Source organism: Pagrus major, chromosome 1, assembly GCF_040436345.1.
Source record: "Pagrus major chromosome 1, Pma_NU_1.0".
NCBI classification, from domain to species: Eukaryota; Metazoa; Chordata; class Actinopteri; order Spariformes; family Sparidae; genus Pagrus; species Pagrus major.
In genome coordinates this window covers 28008145-28024940 of record NC_133215.1, presented here as the reverse complement: position 1 = coordinate 28024940, position 16796 = coordinate 28008145, and the positions used below count along the sequence as shown (strand labels likewise).

At 43.3% G+C, this 16796-nt stretch overlaps 1 protein-coding gene across 1 annotated transcript in view; it reads right to left on the bottom strand.

Moving 5' to 3' along the window:
* Positions 1-1467: 1467 nt before the first annotated feature.
* LOC141001914 (xylosyltransferase 1-like) overlaps positions 1468-16796 on the bottom strand; it is an 84472-nt gene continuing 69143 nt past the window's right edge. Inside the window, exons 9-11 of the mRNA XM_073473077.1 lie at positions 13837-14035; positions 7084-7417; positions 1468-1955 (exon numbers count right to left, since the gene is read on the bottom strand). Of these exons, the coding sequence (XP_073329178.1) occupies positions 1633-1955; positions 7084-7417; positions 13837-14035 (856 nt within the window). The 3' untranslated portion in view covers positions 1468-1632. The remainder of the gene's footprint in view (positions 1956-7083; positions 7418-13836; positions 14036-16796) is intronic.

Genomic DNA, 16796 nt, shown 5'->3' with positions numbered 1-16796 from the left:
TGTCCAGACGTTGTCCAATGTGTTCAGTTGTGAAGAGCGTCTTTGTTCACCTTCTCTGTTTGGTGAGGTTGTTAGTCAGCTGACCTCTGACCTCACAGGTCAGGGTGGCTTTCTCTTGTGATGCACTTGGCAAACAGCCATGTAAGAAACCAAGACAAGAAGATCTATTCAGACAGGACAACACGGACTAACACACAGGTGCGGGCCATAAAAAGGTACAGTATAAGTTTGGGGGGTTGGCCTTTGTAAATAAAGGCGGCTTTCTTTACAAAAAAATATTTATCATGCTGCCAAGGCAGCGTCGCAGTTATTTAGTCACTGACTAAAAATATCAGTATTAATATAAACTTATAAATAAATAGCGACTCATGGACTCACCCCCCACATTCACACACTTTTTGAAACTTCATGTATAATCATGTACAACATAAAGTGTCATTGAAATGACTGAAGAAAGTAAAAAAAAAAATAAGACGACACTGAAAACAAGAAGAGAGTTTTAAGGTCAGCTTGAGATAATAGTGTTTCAAGTTTGAGGCAGGTTTGTGAGAAAACCAAGTCGGACAAAACAATTCTCTCTTTGTCCTCTGCCTGTCACAACATCTGGGTTTGATAAAAAAAACTACACTATGTGAATGTTAAGTCTTAAAATACTATTGTACAACAACCCTAAATGAAGCATTCATGATTCAGAACACTAAAATGTCTACATTTAATTTCTATTATAATCCAAATAGGTGTAATTATTCTGAGAAGGCCTCTGTATTTGCATTTCTCTTTTTCCATATTTACGAAAATGTGGCTGCAGCAGATGGTTCGCCCAGCCGCAACAGTTCCACATCCTGATCAGGCACTGAGCTGAGAGAAGTTGTGCTGCTGCTGCTGATTTATTCCACTGATTTACAAACGGAGTCACTGAACTATCAGAAAGTCAGGAGTTTTGCAGTAATTGGCTTTAATAATGCTAAAATATTTGTTGTTCAAAGTTTCTTCTTCATAAACAGGAAATTTTCTTTTAGCGGTGCTGCATTTTGAGTCGTATCAAAATAATCTTTGCTGACTGTTTGGGCTCATCTGAACGCTCACATATCATCTCGTTTTCTTCATGCTGACATACACTTAAGGAGGCACATTTCATTTCGTACCGGGCTACCTCCTCACATATACGTCTTACAGCTAAGGCCTTTTTTTTTGCAGCAGAACTTTGTCTGCTACCAGTGTTGACAATCCACACTCACATGACCGCTGTGCCCCGTGCGGGGCTTAAAAAGCTGACTTCATAATTCATTCAGCAGCAAAATAAATGCTCAAAAATTGCAACGTTTGATCACAGTAAAACTCAGCCATGAGAAGAAAAATAAATACACTGAGAAACTGAAATAGCAAAGCCAGCATAATCCCCTAAAAGGAGGAACCCCGTGGGAGGATCTGAAAAATCATTCTCCTCGCTCTCTGTCCAGACACCCTCACCAACAACCCCCCCAAAAATCCACTTTTTCTCTTGTCTCCTTTTCCCAAGACAGAGGAAGAACACTTTTCCTCCCCCCCACCTGCAACAAACCCCTTAAATAAATAAAAAACAACAGTGAATCTCCTGTGCCGTGGTCTCCTGTCCAGCTGGAGGCCTCGCTGCTACCTGATGCGCCCGTCGGCGCGAGGTGCTCCCAGATGGGATTTGGGGTCTGGGCTCAGGGAGCTCCAAGGGTTCTTGGGGCAGGCCTGCATGACCGGGCAGGCGGTAGGGCCCACAGCGCAGATGTCGGCTGCCTCCCACATCTCGCCCACCAGGCTGTCTAACCAGTGCTCCAGCTCCGGACCTGTCAGCGCCGCGTTCCTCTTGGCCTGCTCCACGTAGCCCAGGCTGACAGGGATGTTGAGCACCGGGTTGAGTCCGTGGAAACTCTGCTCCATGTAGCTGTTCTTCGCTGGCCCGTTGTGAAGCTTCAGCGTATCCTCTGGAGAGACGTGGGAATGAAGAAAGAGAGAAACAGAGAGGGAGACAGATGATGTGTGAGGAGTTGATAATCAGTGGTCAGACAAAAGGGAGTTGAAGGGAAAGGGAGAAAAGGAAAAAGAGAGACATGAATGGTAAAATATCAAAGCAGAGAACGTGATTTGCTTCATTATCAGAAAAGCTTCAACTGGTTGCTAATTTGCTTGGATTGATTTCTCCGACTGGACTCCTTGAATCCCATTCTTTGATGTGGTATGTCAGACCACTGCGATGCTGACTTTTTGGAAACGGTCAGAAATACTCAGACGCGCCCTCATTCTTTCTTCCCATGACGGTTGGGCCCGGCAGGAAGACAGAAAACGTAGACACATCCTCAAACACTCCCTCCACCCTGAGCTCCACTGAAGCTGTAAATTCCTCACTGGTCCTCTAACTGGGGTGCGAGCCATCCTCTCTAAGCATGGCTGAGCAGACATTGGCGCTTTTCATGCACTGGTGACAGAAAGAAGCAGTCAGACATGAGGTGCTCCACCAGGCAAGGAGATGTCCAGCCCGTGCCAGCCAGCTTTGCGGTGGCAGAGTGTGTTATGAAGTCATGCATCTGTGTAAAGTTTTAGCTTTGTGTGTAAAAATGTGTAGTGTGCACATGCTGCTGTGTATGCTGCTGCCAGTGCGGGTGGAAGGCCATGCCATAAAGTTTTACTGGCACTGCAATGTAGGAGGGAAAGCTGGTGCCAGACATGGCAGTAAATTAAAGGCGAGTGGATGGCAGAGCTAAGAAGAAAGCACATTCACAATTATTACTAAACGACTATAAACTCCACATAAACACAAAAAGTAGATGACTCTGGAGAACGAATAACTACGCAATTTTTGATGGTGTGTGAGTTTAATGGGAATAAATGGCACGATCCTTAATCCAGATGTAATCAAAGATGAGTCCACCTGGACCCTGATACAACGACCTAAATCGAAGTTATTGACGCTCCTATAAGAAAAGTTAATTTCTTGTTGATTGCGGGGTTCTCTGTGGACAAAAGATGACGTGGGTGAAGCAAAGTAAAGTTTGCTTTAGTGCCGTACCCCCACATTAATGCGCAGCTTCTTTCCTCAGGCTGTGAGACTCCTCAATTCATCCCCAGTACTCCTCCATAAAAAAAAAATGTTTTAGACTTTTTTATCCTGCCTGGATCCTAGAAGTCTTTTATTCTTTAAGGCTTTAAGAAGTACAATAATAATTGCAAAGAATAAAGGCCATATACGGTTCTTATATAGATCATATAGAGGCATCAACATTAAGATTAAAAATGAATTGAGACCGTTTCATAACTGGTTAAAAGTTCCTTGTGTTAAGTTTTCCCATGTACTTAAAGTGGGACTGTAACTTTTGCTGAGCAGAGGCCACTGTGGCCAGAGTGGCAATTACATTATATCAGTGCATTAAACTTTCACTCATCTCTGGTGTGAGTTGGTAGTTTTAATGTTGTGATAAAACCACTGAAATGTGTAACAGTAACATGCAGAGATTAGGAGAGTCCTAAACTCAGTGAATGACTTGAGAATATCAGTTGCAGAGCATCATCTCTCTAAAGTTTGTAACATTATTCACCATAATTATGCTAGGGATCAAACCGGACCAAGTGAGGCTGCAGCAGGAATATTCCTGAGTGTACTGAAATGGAAAAGGTTTATTTTATTTTATTATGTGACTTTTTATTTGCAAGAGGAAGTATGTGTTATTTCTAAATTAAAAAGTTACAGTCTTACTTTAAATATGCAATCACAGGAGTAAACATGCCTATATCTTCAACTATGACCAGTTAAAAACAAAATAGTAAATAGAAGTCCTAAAATATTACAACTACTATACTCTTAATGAATATAAATCATATTTATACAGTAGAAAAATAAGATTAGATACACAGAACTAGCTTACAAATGTAAAGTACACCTGTGTCTGTTGGTTGGTTGGTTTGTCAGCAGGATTATACAAAAACTACTCAACGGATTTCCTCAACACTTGGATGGAGGATGTGATTGGGCCCAGAATAGACCCCAGTAACCTCTGGGTAAGATCTGGATAAAGGGATGGACCCAGGAATTCTTTCTCACTTTGTTTAACATTGTGAGATAGGGTGTTTTTTTGTTGTTGTTGACATTTTCATTAATTTCTCAGGGAGTAATGCATGGATCTTGATGGAAAATAAGCAGGCTTATTTAGGTGACTGGTATCTATGAGTGATTTGCATGAAGAGGACTGTTGGGCCGTGGCAGAGGTAGGCGCTCCACTGAATGGTTGTTTCCAGCTAATGAATTACAGCTAGCTCAAACTAATGCAGGCTACAGTCAAAAGCCAGTGGATGGAAGTAACCTAATACATTTACTGTACAACAGATGCACTAGTGCATTATGAGGTAATTATAATTTATAATTTTTACATTATTTACATTTTATGCTATATCATACTCTATTTTGCAAATTGAACTGATAATACGTATGTACTTTTACTTCACTCATGTAAAGCTACCATGTTGAAATCTTACTGCTGTTACTACTTTTGCCAAACTAAAGAGAGAGGAGACTTCTACCTCTTCCTGCAATGTTTTTTTGTTTTACCTTAATGAAGGTACAGCTAATGTTTTGTCAAAGCTGTTTTAGAGACGTGTTGATTCAACTAGAGGCTGACTTACATTATGGTAGGAGTGTTTCTCATTTGTTCATCCCATTTGCATCAATGCCAACATATAATCAATAAATCTACATCTGTGCCTCATAAACAGCCGACACTATCTTACAACTGAGCTACAACACTGTAGTGACAACAAGGCAAGCGATGAATGTTCAGCTGACACAGTTAAATTAGTACCAGGCAAGTTTCTCCATTCGGATGAACATAGTTGCATAATGCGAACCTAAACAGCCGTAAACCAGAGATGAATATTTAACTCAGGCTGTCACACAGCAGCCCCTCCCCCCACAGCCCCACTGAGACTCAGGTCAAAGACAAAAAGCTGTAACTTGATTTGTTGCTTCTCCTCATCATTTAAACGGCTCAGTGAGATTATTAAACGGAGAAAGGCGCAATTATGCCGAAGCTAGCGTCTCAACTCTCATGTGACTTTCACAGCAAACTGGCTGCCAGCGGTCTGGAACAATGCTGTCTTGCCCCTTATCCACGCCGGCTGATTGATTTAATTGTGTCATTGTTTTTCGTGGACTAAGTGCGCTGTTGTTTAACACTCTGTTTAGTGGGTATGAGCGGCTCGTTGCTTTATTAAGGGTGACTTGATGACAAACAACCAGGGTCTGCAGAGGCCCAGAGGCTTGATTAGAAAGGGCATCATCTGTGCGTGTGTGTGTCTGTGTGTGAGCGGACATTTTGGAGCACCTTAACTAGCTGTGTTACTTTACAAATTGTTACTATGTTGGTATCAATTGAAAAGTAAACACTGAAAATGTAAACTGGAAGTAGACACTGTCGGTCAAACATGCCCACTATCTGAATTCAAGCTGTGTGTTTTCATTTTCAACATCCTGTATATGAACGTCTGATCTGTGTTAGATAAGAGGGGCAGTGTGATTCAAATCTAAAATGAGCCTGTCTATCATGGATTTATAACAAGTAACCACATAGAGGCCTCCACTCTGCAATAACCTACAGCCAGTACTTCCTTTGTAAGACAATTTGTGCTGACTGTGTCAGACTGTACTGGATTGAACGGCAACAAATCGTGTCTGACATAATGTTAGATACACACAGCGGCGGAAGAATTACAGTATGTACACAAAGTGACAATATTACACTGTACAGTCCATTACAAGTAAAAGTACTGCATCAAAATTTTACTTGATGCAAGTATTATAACCAAAATTCACTTAAAGTATCAGCAGTAAAAGTCCTCCTTCTCCAGAATTGTTCCCTTTAATCTATGAAGTTATTGGATTAAAAGAGTATTAGAGTTCATTTTAACCACTTTAAATCATATTTTGTTTTACGCTACAAGAGTAGAACGGCACTCAGTAGAGTGCATACCACCGCAGTCTGCTTTTGTACTCACTCACAGATACCAGCTTTCATCAAGATCCATGCATTATTCCCTGAGAGATTAACTCGAATGTCGAAATATCTCCCAATGTTAAAGAAAGTGAGATAAAAATTCCTGGATCTGTCCCTTTATCCAGATCTGCACAATAAGCTAATGGGGTCTATTCTGGGCCGGGACCCGTCCTCCATCCAAGTTTCATGGACATCTGTTTACTCTGTTTATTGTTTTCCTGCTCACAAACCAACCAACCAATAAACAAACAGACACAGATGAAAACAAAACCTCCTTGGCAGAGGTAAAAAAAAACCCTTTTGAGTCCTAAACGTGTTTTTTCTTCAAAAAATTTACATTTTTTTACAGTGTGTGGATTATGTCAAATCTTACTTGACAAAGTAACCAGTAACTATAACTGTCAGATAAAAGTAGTCGAGTATAAAGTAGAATATTACTTCCTGACGTGCACACGAGCAGACTTACAAAGTAGCAAAAAATGGAAATACTCAAGTATAAGAATGATTGAAGATGAAGGTTATATTCTTATAAATGTTACTGGATTGTTATTACTGATGCATTAACGTGTAGCAGCAGTTTACTGTGATAGCTGGTCAAGGTGGCGCTAATTATATGCTTAGTCTCAATCGTAGTTTATAAACTATTTTGTATAAATTAGTTTGAAATGGACGTTTGACATATGTACAGTACTGGAGTAAATGCACGTAGTTACTTTCCACCACCAGCTACACTTGACAGTATAACAATAGAAAAACCACAAAAGCCTCAAAATTCACCAACCAACTCCTCTGTGAACGACACAGTAAAGAATCAAAAGTAATAAGCTTCACAAACACAGGATTTATTGCAGGGCTGCTTCCTTTGTGGGGCTTCCACCACATTGAGATATGAAGCGAAGTGTTTGGTATTTAGAGGAACACCTTAAGCACTTTTTTTCGATGAATGATTATCTGTTGTTGGGGAACAGCACAGCGGTGCAATAAGCTAAGCAAGGTTATTTGTACAAACAATCAATATTCATTTTGTGTTATGGTGAAGCTGCTACACATCACAGAGGAATCTCTCTCTCACCTTGTCGTATGGGCTGGTGCTTGTTGTAGGCCAACGGGGAGATAAGGAAGCGCATCTCGGCCACGGGGCTCCAGTGGTGCAGGATGCGGACGCTCCACACACCGGGCCGCAGGGGCTGGTTGAGCGGCGGGCGGTAGTGGGTGAACTCGGCGCTGGCGTCGATCAGAATGTCGTAGGTGGCAGCGATGACGTTGGTGGGGTCGATCCACACGACTGTGACGGTGACGTTGGGGCCCTTGCTCCACTTCTGCATGCCCACCGTCTCGTCCATGGGGCCCATCAGGCCGCCGAAGTTTCGGAACATGCGTTCTTTGGCATCCCACTCAGTGCCGATCTGACAATGTGAGAGGGAGAAAAGGGAAATGAGAGGGCGTGTGAGCAGCCAGACAAGAGTGAGTGACAGAATGAGGTAAGGAGAAAGACAAGGAGGGACGCGACAGCAAAAAGCACAAGAGATGAGGGGATATAAGCTCCCTCCTGCTGCTGCATACAGAGGTCATAAATATTATAAAGTAATATACTGTGTGCATGCGTCGCCATTAGACCACACTGTTAAGATAACCAATATCTGTACTGAATTATCATGGGAAATAATCTTCAGCATGCATTTTCTATCAAATAGCACCACACTCCAGCCCAACCCGCCACACAGCCGTTATATAACGTTCCAATACGCTGAAGCTGACAAGCCCGATTGTTCCGTCCTGCATGTTTGAGACTATTTGTCCACAGCTGCTGGTACTGTACGCCTGTCTTTGGCAAGGAATATGAGAGGCAGGCTGAGGAAGGCATATGACTAGACCCCCCGACCGTATCCCCTTGGGGTAGAGATCAAATGCATCCATGTTTGCTCTCTGAACACATTTCAGGGAGAGGAGAAGGCAGGCAACAAACAGCAGTGTGAGCAGCATTTAACCTAAACAGAAACTACAGGGGAGAAGATTACAACCTGACATCAGTGAGGAAAACCCAAACAGAGGGAGACATTTTACATTCTGACATTATATGCAGACACGGCGACTGCAGCCTTTTTGACAGGAAATAAAAGGGAGTCTGTGCAGCCATCTTCCATTAAAATAAGCTTCAACAAAGACAGAGGAGGCTGCATTCTCTGCAACCATTGTGAGAATGTAAAAACCTAACAGACAATAGCAAAGTCAAAAATATATCTTTGGTGAATTATGAGACATACAGTCCCTCTGGCTGCAGAACATGGGACTAGCTGCCAGCACGCCGCACACTGGAGGACTGCCAGTGGGACAATGAGCCAATTTTAAGATTATTACGTCCTGTGAGCTTACATAATTAACATTTAGGATACACATTTTTGCAGGTTTGTTTGTGCGATCGAACCGATGTTTTTAGGTGACGCTAGAAGAGGGATTCTGTCACTCGACTGAAATGACGAAAGAAAGAGAAGAAAGAACAAATTACAAGAACGGGACGAACATAAGTGCGGCTAATTGCCTTTAATGTCTTTTTTGCGGTTGAGGCTGTAACTGAAGAGGTGTGATCCGTGTGTGAGAGATTGCAAAAGCGTGCGGTATGCAAAATGAGAGACGCGGAGCGATCGAGATTGATGGGGGAGATGAGGTGATAGAGGGGGAGGCTGAACGCACGCACACACACACACACACACACACGCGCGTCGACAGTGAATTATGTCTGGGCTGTTGGCAGAAATATGAGAGGTATGGCGGCTTTAGGAAGCGCTCATCCTTACAATGGTAGCTGATTAACACAGCCTCATCCTGCTGGACGATCAATGGCTGACTGGAACTGACTCTGTGTAACACCCTTTGAGAATTGCAATGAACAGTATCAATAGACATTAGTTGACATTAGCGTGTGTGTGTGTGTCTTGGCCATCCGTAAAAGACACTTTCATCTCAATTATTGGACTGACCTCTGCCATTCCTGCCCCAAACACCTTGGTCCTTTTCTCTTTAAATTACTTATCAACTCCTCTTGTCTGGCACCTCTGCAGCTCATTACTTTATTCAAGGCTGACTCGCTGGCACACACTACATCCCTGATTGATTGGCAGCACTCTCTTTCTAAAGAAATGAAGGGAGTATTGACAGAGGAATCTCACTGTAATCCACTGGGAGAGAGGCTGCACAAGGCCGACTAAAGTTAGAGTTATGAGAGGGAGATTCTGACAATGTTCACACTGGGTAGGAGGGGACCCCCTGTGACTCGCTCCTGGGTCTTAGCCGTAGTTTATTCGGCAACAAATGTCAACTAAAAGCGATGTGAATTATGCGCAGAAGTCCAAGTTCCACTTTTGCGTGCCGTTTCAGGTCAGATGAGTGGGCAGCACCAACTCCGCAAGCTTTTCGGTCACTGCACCAACACACACACACACACACACATATGGTGCATAGCGTACACACGGGTTAATAAGGCGCACATGCATCTTGTTGACTGGCTGCCTGCCTCGTGATGGAAGCTCGATCCTTAACCTGGTTACCACAGAAATACAAGGCAGAAAAAGGCAACTCCTACTGAAAAAAGTATATGTTGACCTATTGTATTTTTATGCAAAGAGCTGGAGGTTCTTAAGCCCACACACACATTGTTACCATATCAGGTGAAAGTCTGCGTTAAACATTTAAGACTTAATCACAAAGTTTATAGTTTTAGATGCTGCAGTTGAGTCAGGTATCGCTCTCGCTGGACTCAAGGTATATCTGCAGTTAATAGACGGAGCCACCAGTAACAACAAGTTCCTTCTTCCAGTATGAAAGTGGGTCAAAGAGGGATTAACTTAACTGGCCCATTTCAGCCTCAGCCTATAGCGTACTCTGACCTCCACACTCAACCTGTCCCTTGCTGATTCTACCCAATAAGCTTTGGCTTAAGACCAATACCCAATCAAGCCTTATGACCCGCCGCTCACCAAGTCGCAGGCTCAGGACCTTCTTTCCCTTATAGCCATACTTAGAAGAACATGTTTTTGTGGAGCTAATGCTGATCTGGCACCTCGTTTTGACCTCTACCCCCCTTTTTTTTCAATTATTCTGTTCTCTCTTAACTACTCAAACTTCCAGTCACTTGAGCCAATTAATCAGTTTGCGTTTATAACCAACAAATACTAACAACTGCTGTTAATTTCAGGGGATTTCACGCTCATTTATTCTCTGCTGTTGACCGGACAAACAGAAGCGAAAATGATCAACAGAATGTGAACAAATAACAGTTTTGACGTTATGTCCGTGTATTTTGTTGCAGAGACGTCTGCTGGGTTCTCTCCGGCTTCCTCCCACATTCCAAAGACGTGCAGGTGAGGGTAATCGATCACTCTAAATTGTTTGGATGTGAGCGCTGTGATAAACTGGCGACTTGTCCAAGGTGTACACCGCTGCTCGCCCAATGTCAGCTGGCCCTGCAAAGGACAAGCGATAACAGACAATGGATGGATGAAAGATGTCTACTGAAGTCAGCTTGCTAACCATGCTAACTTCAGCAGACAGGTCCAAAGTTGGTTCAAAGCTCCCGCTCCAGGTGTAAACACCAAGACCCCTGCCGTGCTCTGAGCTTTCAGTCCAGGTCGCTAGCTGCACAGCTTACCAAGCTAAGAAGCTAATAGCAGCTACAGTTAGAATTTCTTATGGGTATTTGCTGCCCCTTGTTTGTTTTTAAAGGTGGCCAGTTCTTACATATTGCACCTTTAATGACTAAGTGGGTAAAGGCAAGTATTAGAAAAAGTAGAACGGTCTTGTAAGTTCAGAAAATGACATCACTTTACTGTAATGCAGCCTTTAAAACCAGGAAAAGACGACACTTCATGATGTAACAATATCCAAAATCTAAGATGATACATAGTCTCATATCACAATAACGATATACTATCGATATATTGCCAGGCCTTAATTATACATTTGACCTTTCTCCACACATGCCTCATTATTCAAGTCAATTACCCATATTACATGTTTCATCCACTGCTCATCCTACCTGACTTAACAGGAAACAAAAAATGCTCCCATCTCATAATCCATCTCTATTCTATTTCTTCCTTCTGACCCGTAAACCTTTTCTCCGCGTCACCGACTCGCCGGCGCCCATACTCTAACACCTCCATTAAAAACAGACAGGTCAATTTGATCAGCAGGCAGCAGCGTGGACAGTCCAACTCTACATCTGGTCCTGCTTAAAACCAGAGGGCATGAATGTCCCTTAAGGCTCTATTCAGAGGCTTATTAGTGGCACTTTTGTGGGGGTAATCAAACACAGGTGCTCACCAGCAGCAGCAGAGGACTCCCCCGGGACACCATTTACACTACTGAGGGACTGTGGGTAAGACGGCTGGTTGCTTGCTAATGAAGATACACTGTGGAGGGATGTATGAGGAACGGAGGGTGGAGAAGAGAGGGATGAGGACATTTTCTGTCATGAAGGTGCGAGCTGAGCGCTCATCAAAACAAAAGAGATGAGTAGGAATGTGCTTTGACGCTGTCACGACATCAGATTGTGACTACATGCTTATTGGGGGAAAAAAAAAGTTACGATAGCGATGAATTAGCATCGATATTAGCCTGCGGGGTTATTACCATGATATTAATATCTAACTTTTCAATATTACAGTTATTGTCAATACTGGTATATCACGATACCCCTAATGTGCCTCATCACTTTCTTACCAAGAACTACATGAGAAGATCGATACCACATTCATGTCCGTATGATACATATGAAGCTACAGCTAGCAGCTATTTAGCTTAGGATAAAGGAAGGAAACAGCTAAGCCTAGTAACAAAATATCTGCCCAAGCTCACACATTAACACATTGTTTCCTGTTTGTTTAGCCAGCAACAACAACAAAAAAAAGTGTGAAAACGACCTTCCGAGGTTTTGCTGGAAAATATTTCTTCAGGTAGAGCCTAGCTGGCTAGTTTGCTCCTGTCTCCAGTTTTTGTTCTAAGCTAAGCTAACCAGCTGCTGGTGATAGCTTAATATTTACTGTACAGGCTTGACAGCACTATCCATCTCTTTATGTAACTCTCCTCAAAAAAGTATATTTGTTAAAGCTGTTAATACAAATAGGATAACTAGCTAGCATTCTAGCTAGCACTTTGTCTGTCAATATGTTCTTGCCTTGAAGTAGAGCTCTATTTTGAAAACAGAATAAGAATTAGATGTGTCATACACTGCCCTTGTTTTTTGTCTGTTTGAACTCAAAAAAACCTTTTCAGCAATAAATTCTCCATACACTCAGACAGTCACATTTTACTCACAAAAAACATATATTTAGTTGTAAATGAAGACATGTGAGTGTTATCATATTATCATACATATCTATAAATATGAAGGGTTGACAAAATTACAGAAACATCTTACAGTATCCAGTGCAAAAGTGCTGTAACTCATAATAGAGGCTCATAATGTTCGATTTTTATCAGCTGTGTCACACATGTTTATCACACATGTTTATTTCACTGCATCATAATGAGTTCCTCTATCACAGTATGTACAGTATGTACACTGTAGTAGGACAAGGACTAAACCATCAGTCAAAATCAGTCATGTAAGATCGGTCCAAAAAAAGGTAATATACCTCTCAATGTCAAGCGAGTGTCAGCTGAGTTGTGGTGAAATACTAATTTTAAGTGTGTGGGATGTAAGTGGTTCCACACTAAATCATGCAGTAAAAAGGCCTATAAAAGCAGCTGCGAGGCAGCAGGAGAGAGGTGAAAAGAAAGACATATCTGTCTTCCTTTATATCTAAAGGAGGACAGGGAACACGTTGTTAAGCCAACCATATGGTTTATCTGGCAAACTCCAGCATATAGCTTTAGTATAATGGCTCATATCTGCTAAGTTGACAAAAAGCACAGAGCCACTGCTGTGACGCCGCGCCGTCTTCTTTAAGCTCTTTCTGCTCTGCTTTTGAGTGACAGACGGACACACTGACTGACTGACAGCTGCTGCACAGTGCCAGACAGTGAATGCTTTCTCTGGCTGAGCATCCAGATAAAAGCCACAGCTCACACCACTTCTCTGTCACTCATAGGCGCGACACACAAACAGGGCTTAGCGAGAGGGGCCGGCGTGGACACCGGTCCGCCTGGAGTTCACCCTGAGACGGCTGGATGAGGTGGAGTTCAGCTGTAAAATTATGCTCCACGGGCACAAACAAAGCAAACAAATTCATTTAAAAGTTTGCTGACATTTGTGCTTCCCACACAGCTCTGTATGATAAACCAGAGGAAAAGGTCAATTTGCATTCACTCAGTTAATTTTTGTCCTTTTTAAAAAGACACTCTGCTGCTGTCACATCACAGCCGAGCTGCTGTGTCCTAAACAGGCGTCGTGGTAAACAGAAACACAGATTAACATAACAAGACAATCAAGGGAGGCATTCCAGTGTGAAGGTGAGAAGACGTTCTATTAGGAAACAACAAATAAGCAGCACACGAAGCGCTCATCCCTATAAACTTGGATGAATTCAATCAATTTACATTTTACAAGGCCATTACAGGCACCAGTTTAATTGTGTGGAGATGCGCCGCTATGAGTCTTGGCAAGGTCGCCATAGCAATGAATATAAGGTCACCATGGCAATGAGCTGTATATCTCACGTCTAATTATACGCAGCACATAGGAGAAGCTATGTGGTGCTCAAGGTTTTAATGGAACTCATTTCCTGACGCCGGCAATGGCTGACTGATTGTTTTGTGACTAGTGCCAAACAAGTGACTTAAATGCAAATTAAAAACAAACGCCACGCGAGCCGATCTGCTGACTCACCTCGGCGAACTGCAACCTGCTGAATGTGCTGCTGGGAGGGCTGGTCAGCTTGAAGTTCTTCTTGGGTGCCACCCAGGTCTCCATGGTCTCCAGCTTGCTGGTGGCCAGATTGGTGGCGTGGTGCTTGACCAGGTAGCCCTGGAACTGGTCCGACTGGAAGTAGAGATGCACTGACACCGGGTGGCCCATGGGGAAGTACCTGGCAGAGCGTCGCAAAAGAGAGAGAGAGAATCCATTAGCAAACCTGATACCCGCTGACCTACCTGCTGTGCCGCTTTTCAGGGCCAATAGTGTAAGAGGAGGAGAATATCTAGATCCATCTGGATAACGTCTGCGAAGGAGCGGCCTTGAACATGCTAATGTGGCTGGAGGCTAATGTATGCTCACAGTGCAGATTAGCGGGGAGTCAATGTGCTCTGTGATTGTGGGACATGGTGGACATTAACTCAATGACCTTTAACAGAAAACCAATTATGTCAAAGACATGTGTCGACCATGCTGATAATTCCCATTAAGCATCGATTGTTGGTTGCTGTGTTCACGCTTGAGTAATCAGCGTTTTCAACTATTTTTATGCTTGTACGTGATTATCACAGTATATCAAACATAAGCAACGGATGAGTGAACACTATTAAAAGCCTAACAACCACTGAGAACTTCTAAGTAAGTAAATAACAAGCTTCTCCTGTGCTTAATTATTGCTTTTACAGCGTGCCACTTGATTCAGCATGTGCTCCGGTTCTGAAGTGGAAGGGATGGTTAAAGAAGACATGTGACAGTCGAGACCGCAGCGTTCTGCTGGCTGCAGAAAATTACAGAATAGTCATGGGCTGTATTGGCAGCAGATTCACATTAGTCAGAGTTCTGAACACACGCAGACAGATCCAACTGAACACAAGTCCGCTGAACAAAGTTGAACTGGGTCATCCAGTCAGCTGAAGCCGAACGAAGGTCTTGCCCCTCTGATTAGTCTGTTGTTTGTTTGTGGTACGTGGCAGAGGGCCTGCCCTTGGGGCGGCTAGCCCAAGTGACTTCTGGAAAAACAAAAAGGGGCCAGGGTGGGCACTGCTGGGGAACGCTCCACAGCTGCTCTCTGACTCCTTCTCGCCCAGATTCCTCATCCTTCTGCTTCCCTGAACTCGTCTTTATTCCCCTCTCTTCTTTACACACTCACACACACACACACACTGTCCCTCCTGCTCCCCAGTGCCCGTGGCCTCATCAGTATTCCACTAAAGGACCAGGAGTCAACCCGTCCCGGTAAATGCTACCCTGACAAGCAGAACAGCAAATATTTACACCCACAAGGATAACAGCTCACACTCTCTCCTCTCCGGCTCCCTCTCTCTGTGCCTCTCTCCCTTTCTCCTCTTCTCTGTTCTCCCATCTGCCTTCTCCTCTTTGCTCCTCTTCTCTCCCCTCTCCTTCTTTTATCCTGCTTTCCCTCCTCGTCCCTCTGCCCCCCTCCCCCCCGCCTGGTCTTTCCCAAAAGAGACGTAGCTGCCAGTGTGAGAGGCAGTGAGAGGGGTCGGGGCGTAGCCTGCACAGAAGCTCCATTCAGGCTTTTACTCCACAGTCTCTCCAGTCGAGTCACAGCGGGCTGCTAAAAGGGCCAAATCCCTCCCTGTGGCCTTCTCTCATAGTCGGACTGGCCATCGGGAGCACCGGCAGAAATCCCGGTCGGGCTGGTGGCTCTGTGGGCTGCTTCAGCAGCCCCATTATACACAAACAACAGCGAGTATGAATGATCGGCCCACTTCCCACCTCGTTGTGTTCACTGAAAAAGTCAGAGCCATTTTTTAGTCCCGGCCTTTTCCTCTCCGTCTCACACTGGGGTTGACCTGTTCACATGTGGAGACTTTAGACCAAGACTTGGATAAGATTTACAACTTCAAAGCAGAACCTTGATTAGATTTAAGTTCCCTGCTTGATTGGTACAATTCCAGATCAATAAATTCACGAGGCCCACAAATTCAAGTATAAGACGGCTCATTTTGCCTCTCGTTGCTCCGTTTTGTTCGCCCTGATCTCAACTATGTCTCACTGCAGCTGTGACTCATTGTAGCTCTCATCATTTATGTACAACGTCCTGATTTCTGCTCACACACTCCACAGACTAGTTTCATAGACTTATCTCGCTACACATCGAAGATTATTGGTAACGCCATTTTGCCTGTGTATTACACCTAGAATGGTGAACAAATAGTGCATTATTCATGGTCTCCACCCTGTAATGGTGCAGTAATTAATTTACGACAGAACGCATCACAGACCAGACAGGACTGGTACGGCTGTCTGACACTGTCTGTTAAATTATGACACCCTATTAAGCCTCGGAAAATGTCGACTGTGGTGTTATATGAGAGCACATGTAACACAACGTAGCGTGGACGTGTCGGGCAGCTCTCATGTATATGCATTACATTCATGTCACATTCAGTCTTACACATGGTGGTGATGTTGATCAGCTACATTTACATCTACAACTTAATGTATTTGTATGTATTTATTATTATCTATTTATGATGTCCTATAGAACTGTATGCATTCTGTATTTAGTTGTTCTGTTCTACTGTAGATGGATCAGCCAGGCTTTGTACTCTGATGTAAGCATGTTTCTAGTGTTGTACAGTGGAAATGGTTGCTGCTGCCTGTTGTTATTGACTTTTTTCTAAGTGTATTTGTATTTGGGAATGTGACCTTGCTGGATTCTCCAATCAACACCTGATTATAGAAAGACCTGTTGGCAATCAGGCACAGAGCGAATTTGATGAAGCAACATGCAAAACGCGTAGTTCGCTCCCTGTTGTTTGTGATGTAGTTGTTAATAAAGAAAGAATATTTGTGGGTTTGAAAGCAAAAAGACAGTATGGTCAATATCTTACACTAAATATTAATGCATTAAAGGAGCATTATGTAAGAATTTTGCAGTACGGAAGAACATTCAAAATGAACTAAAA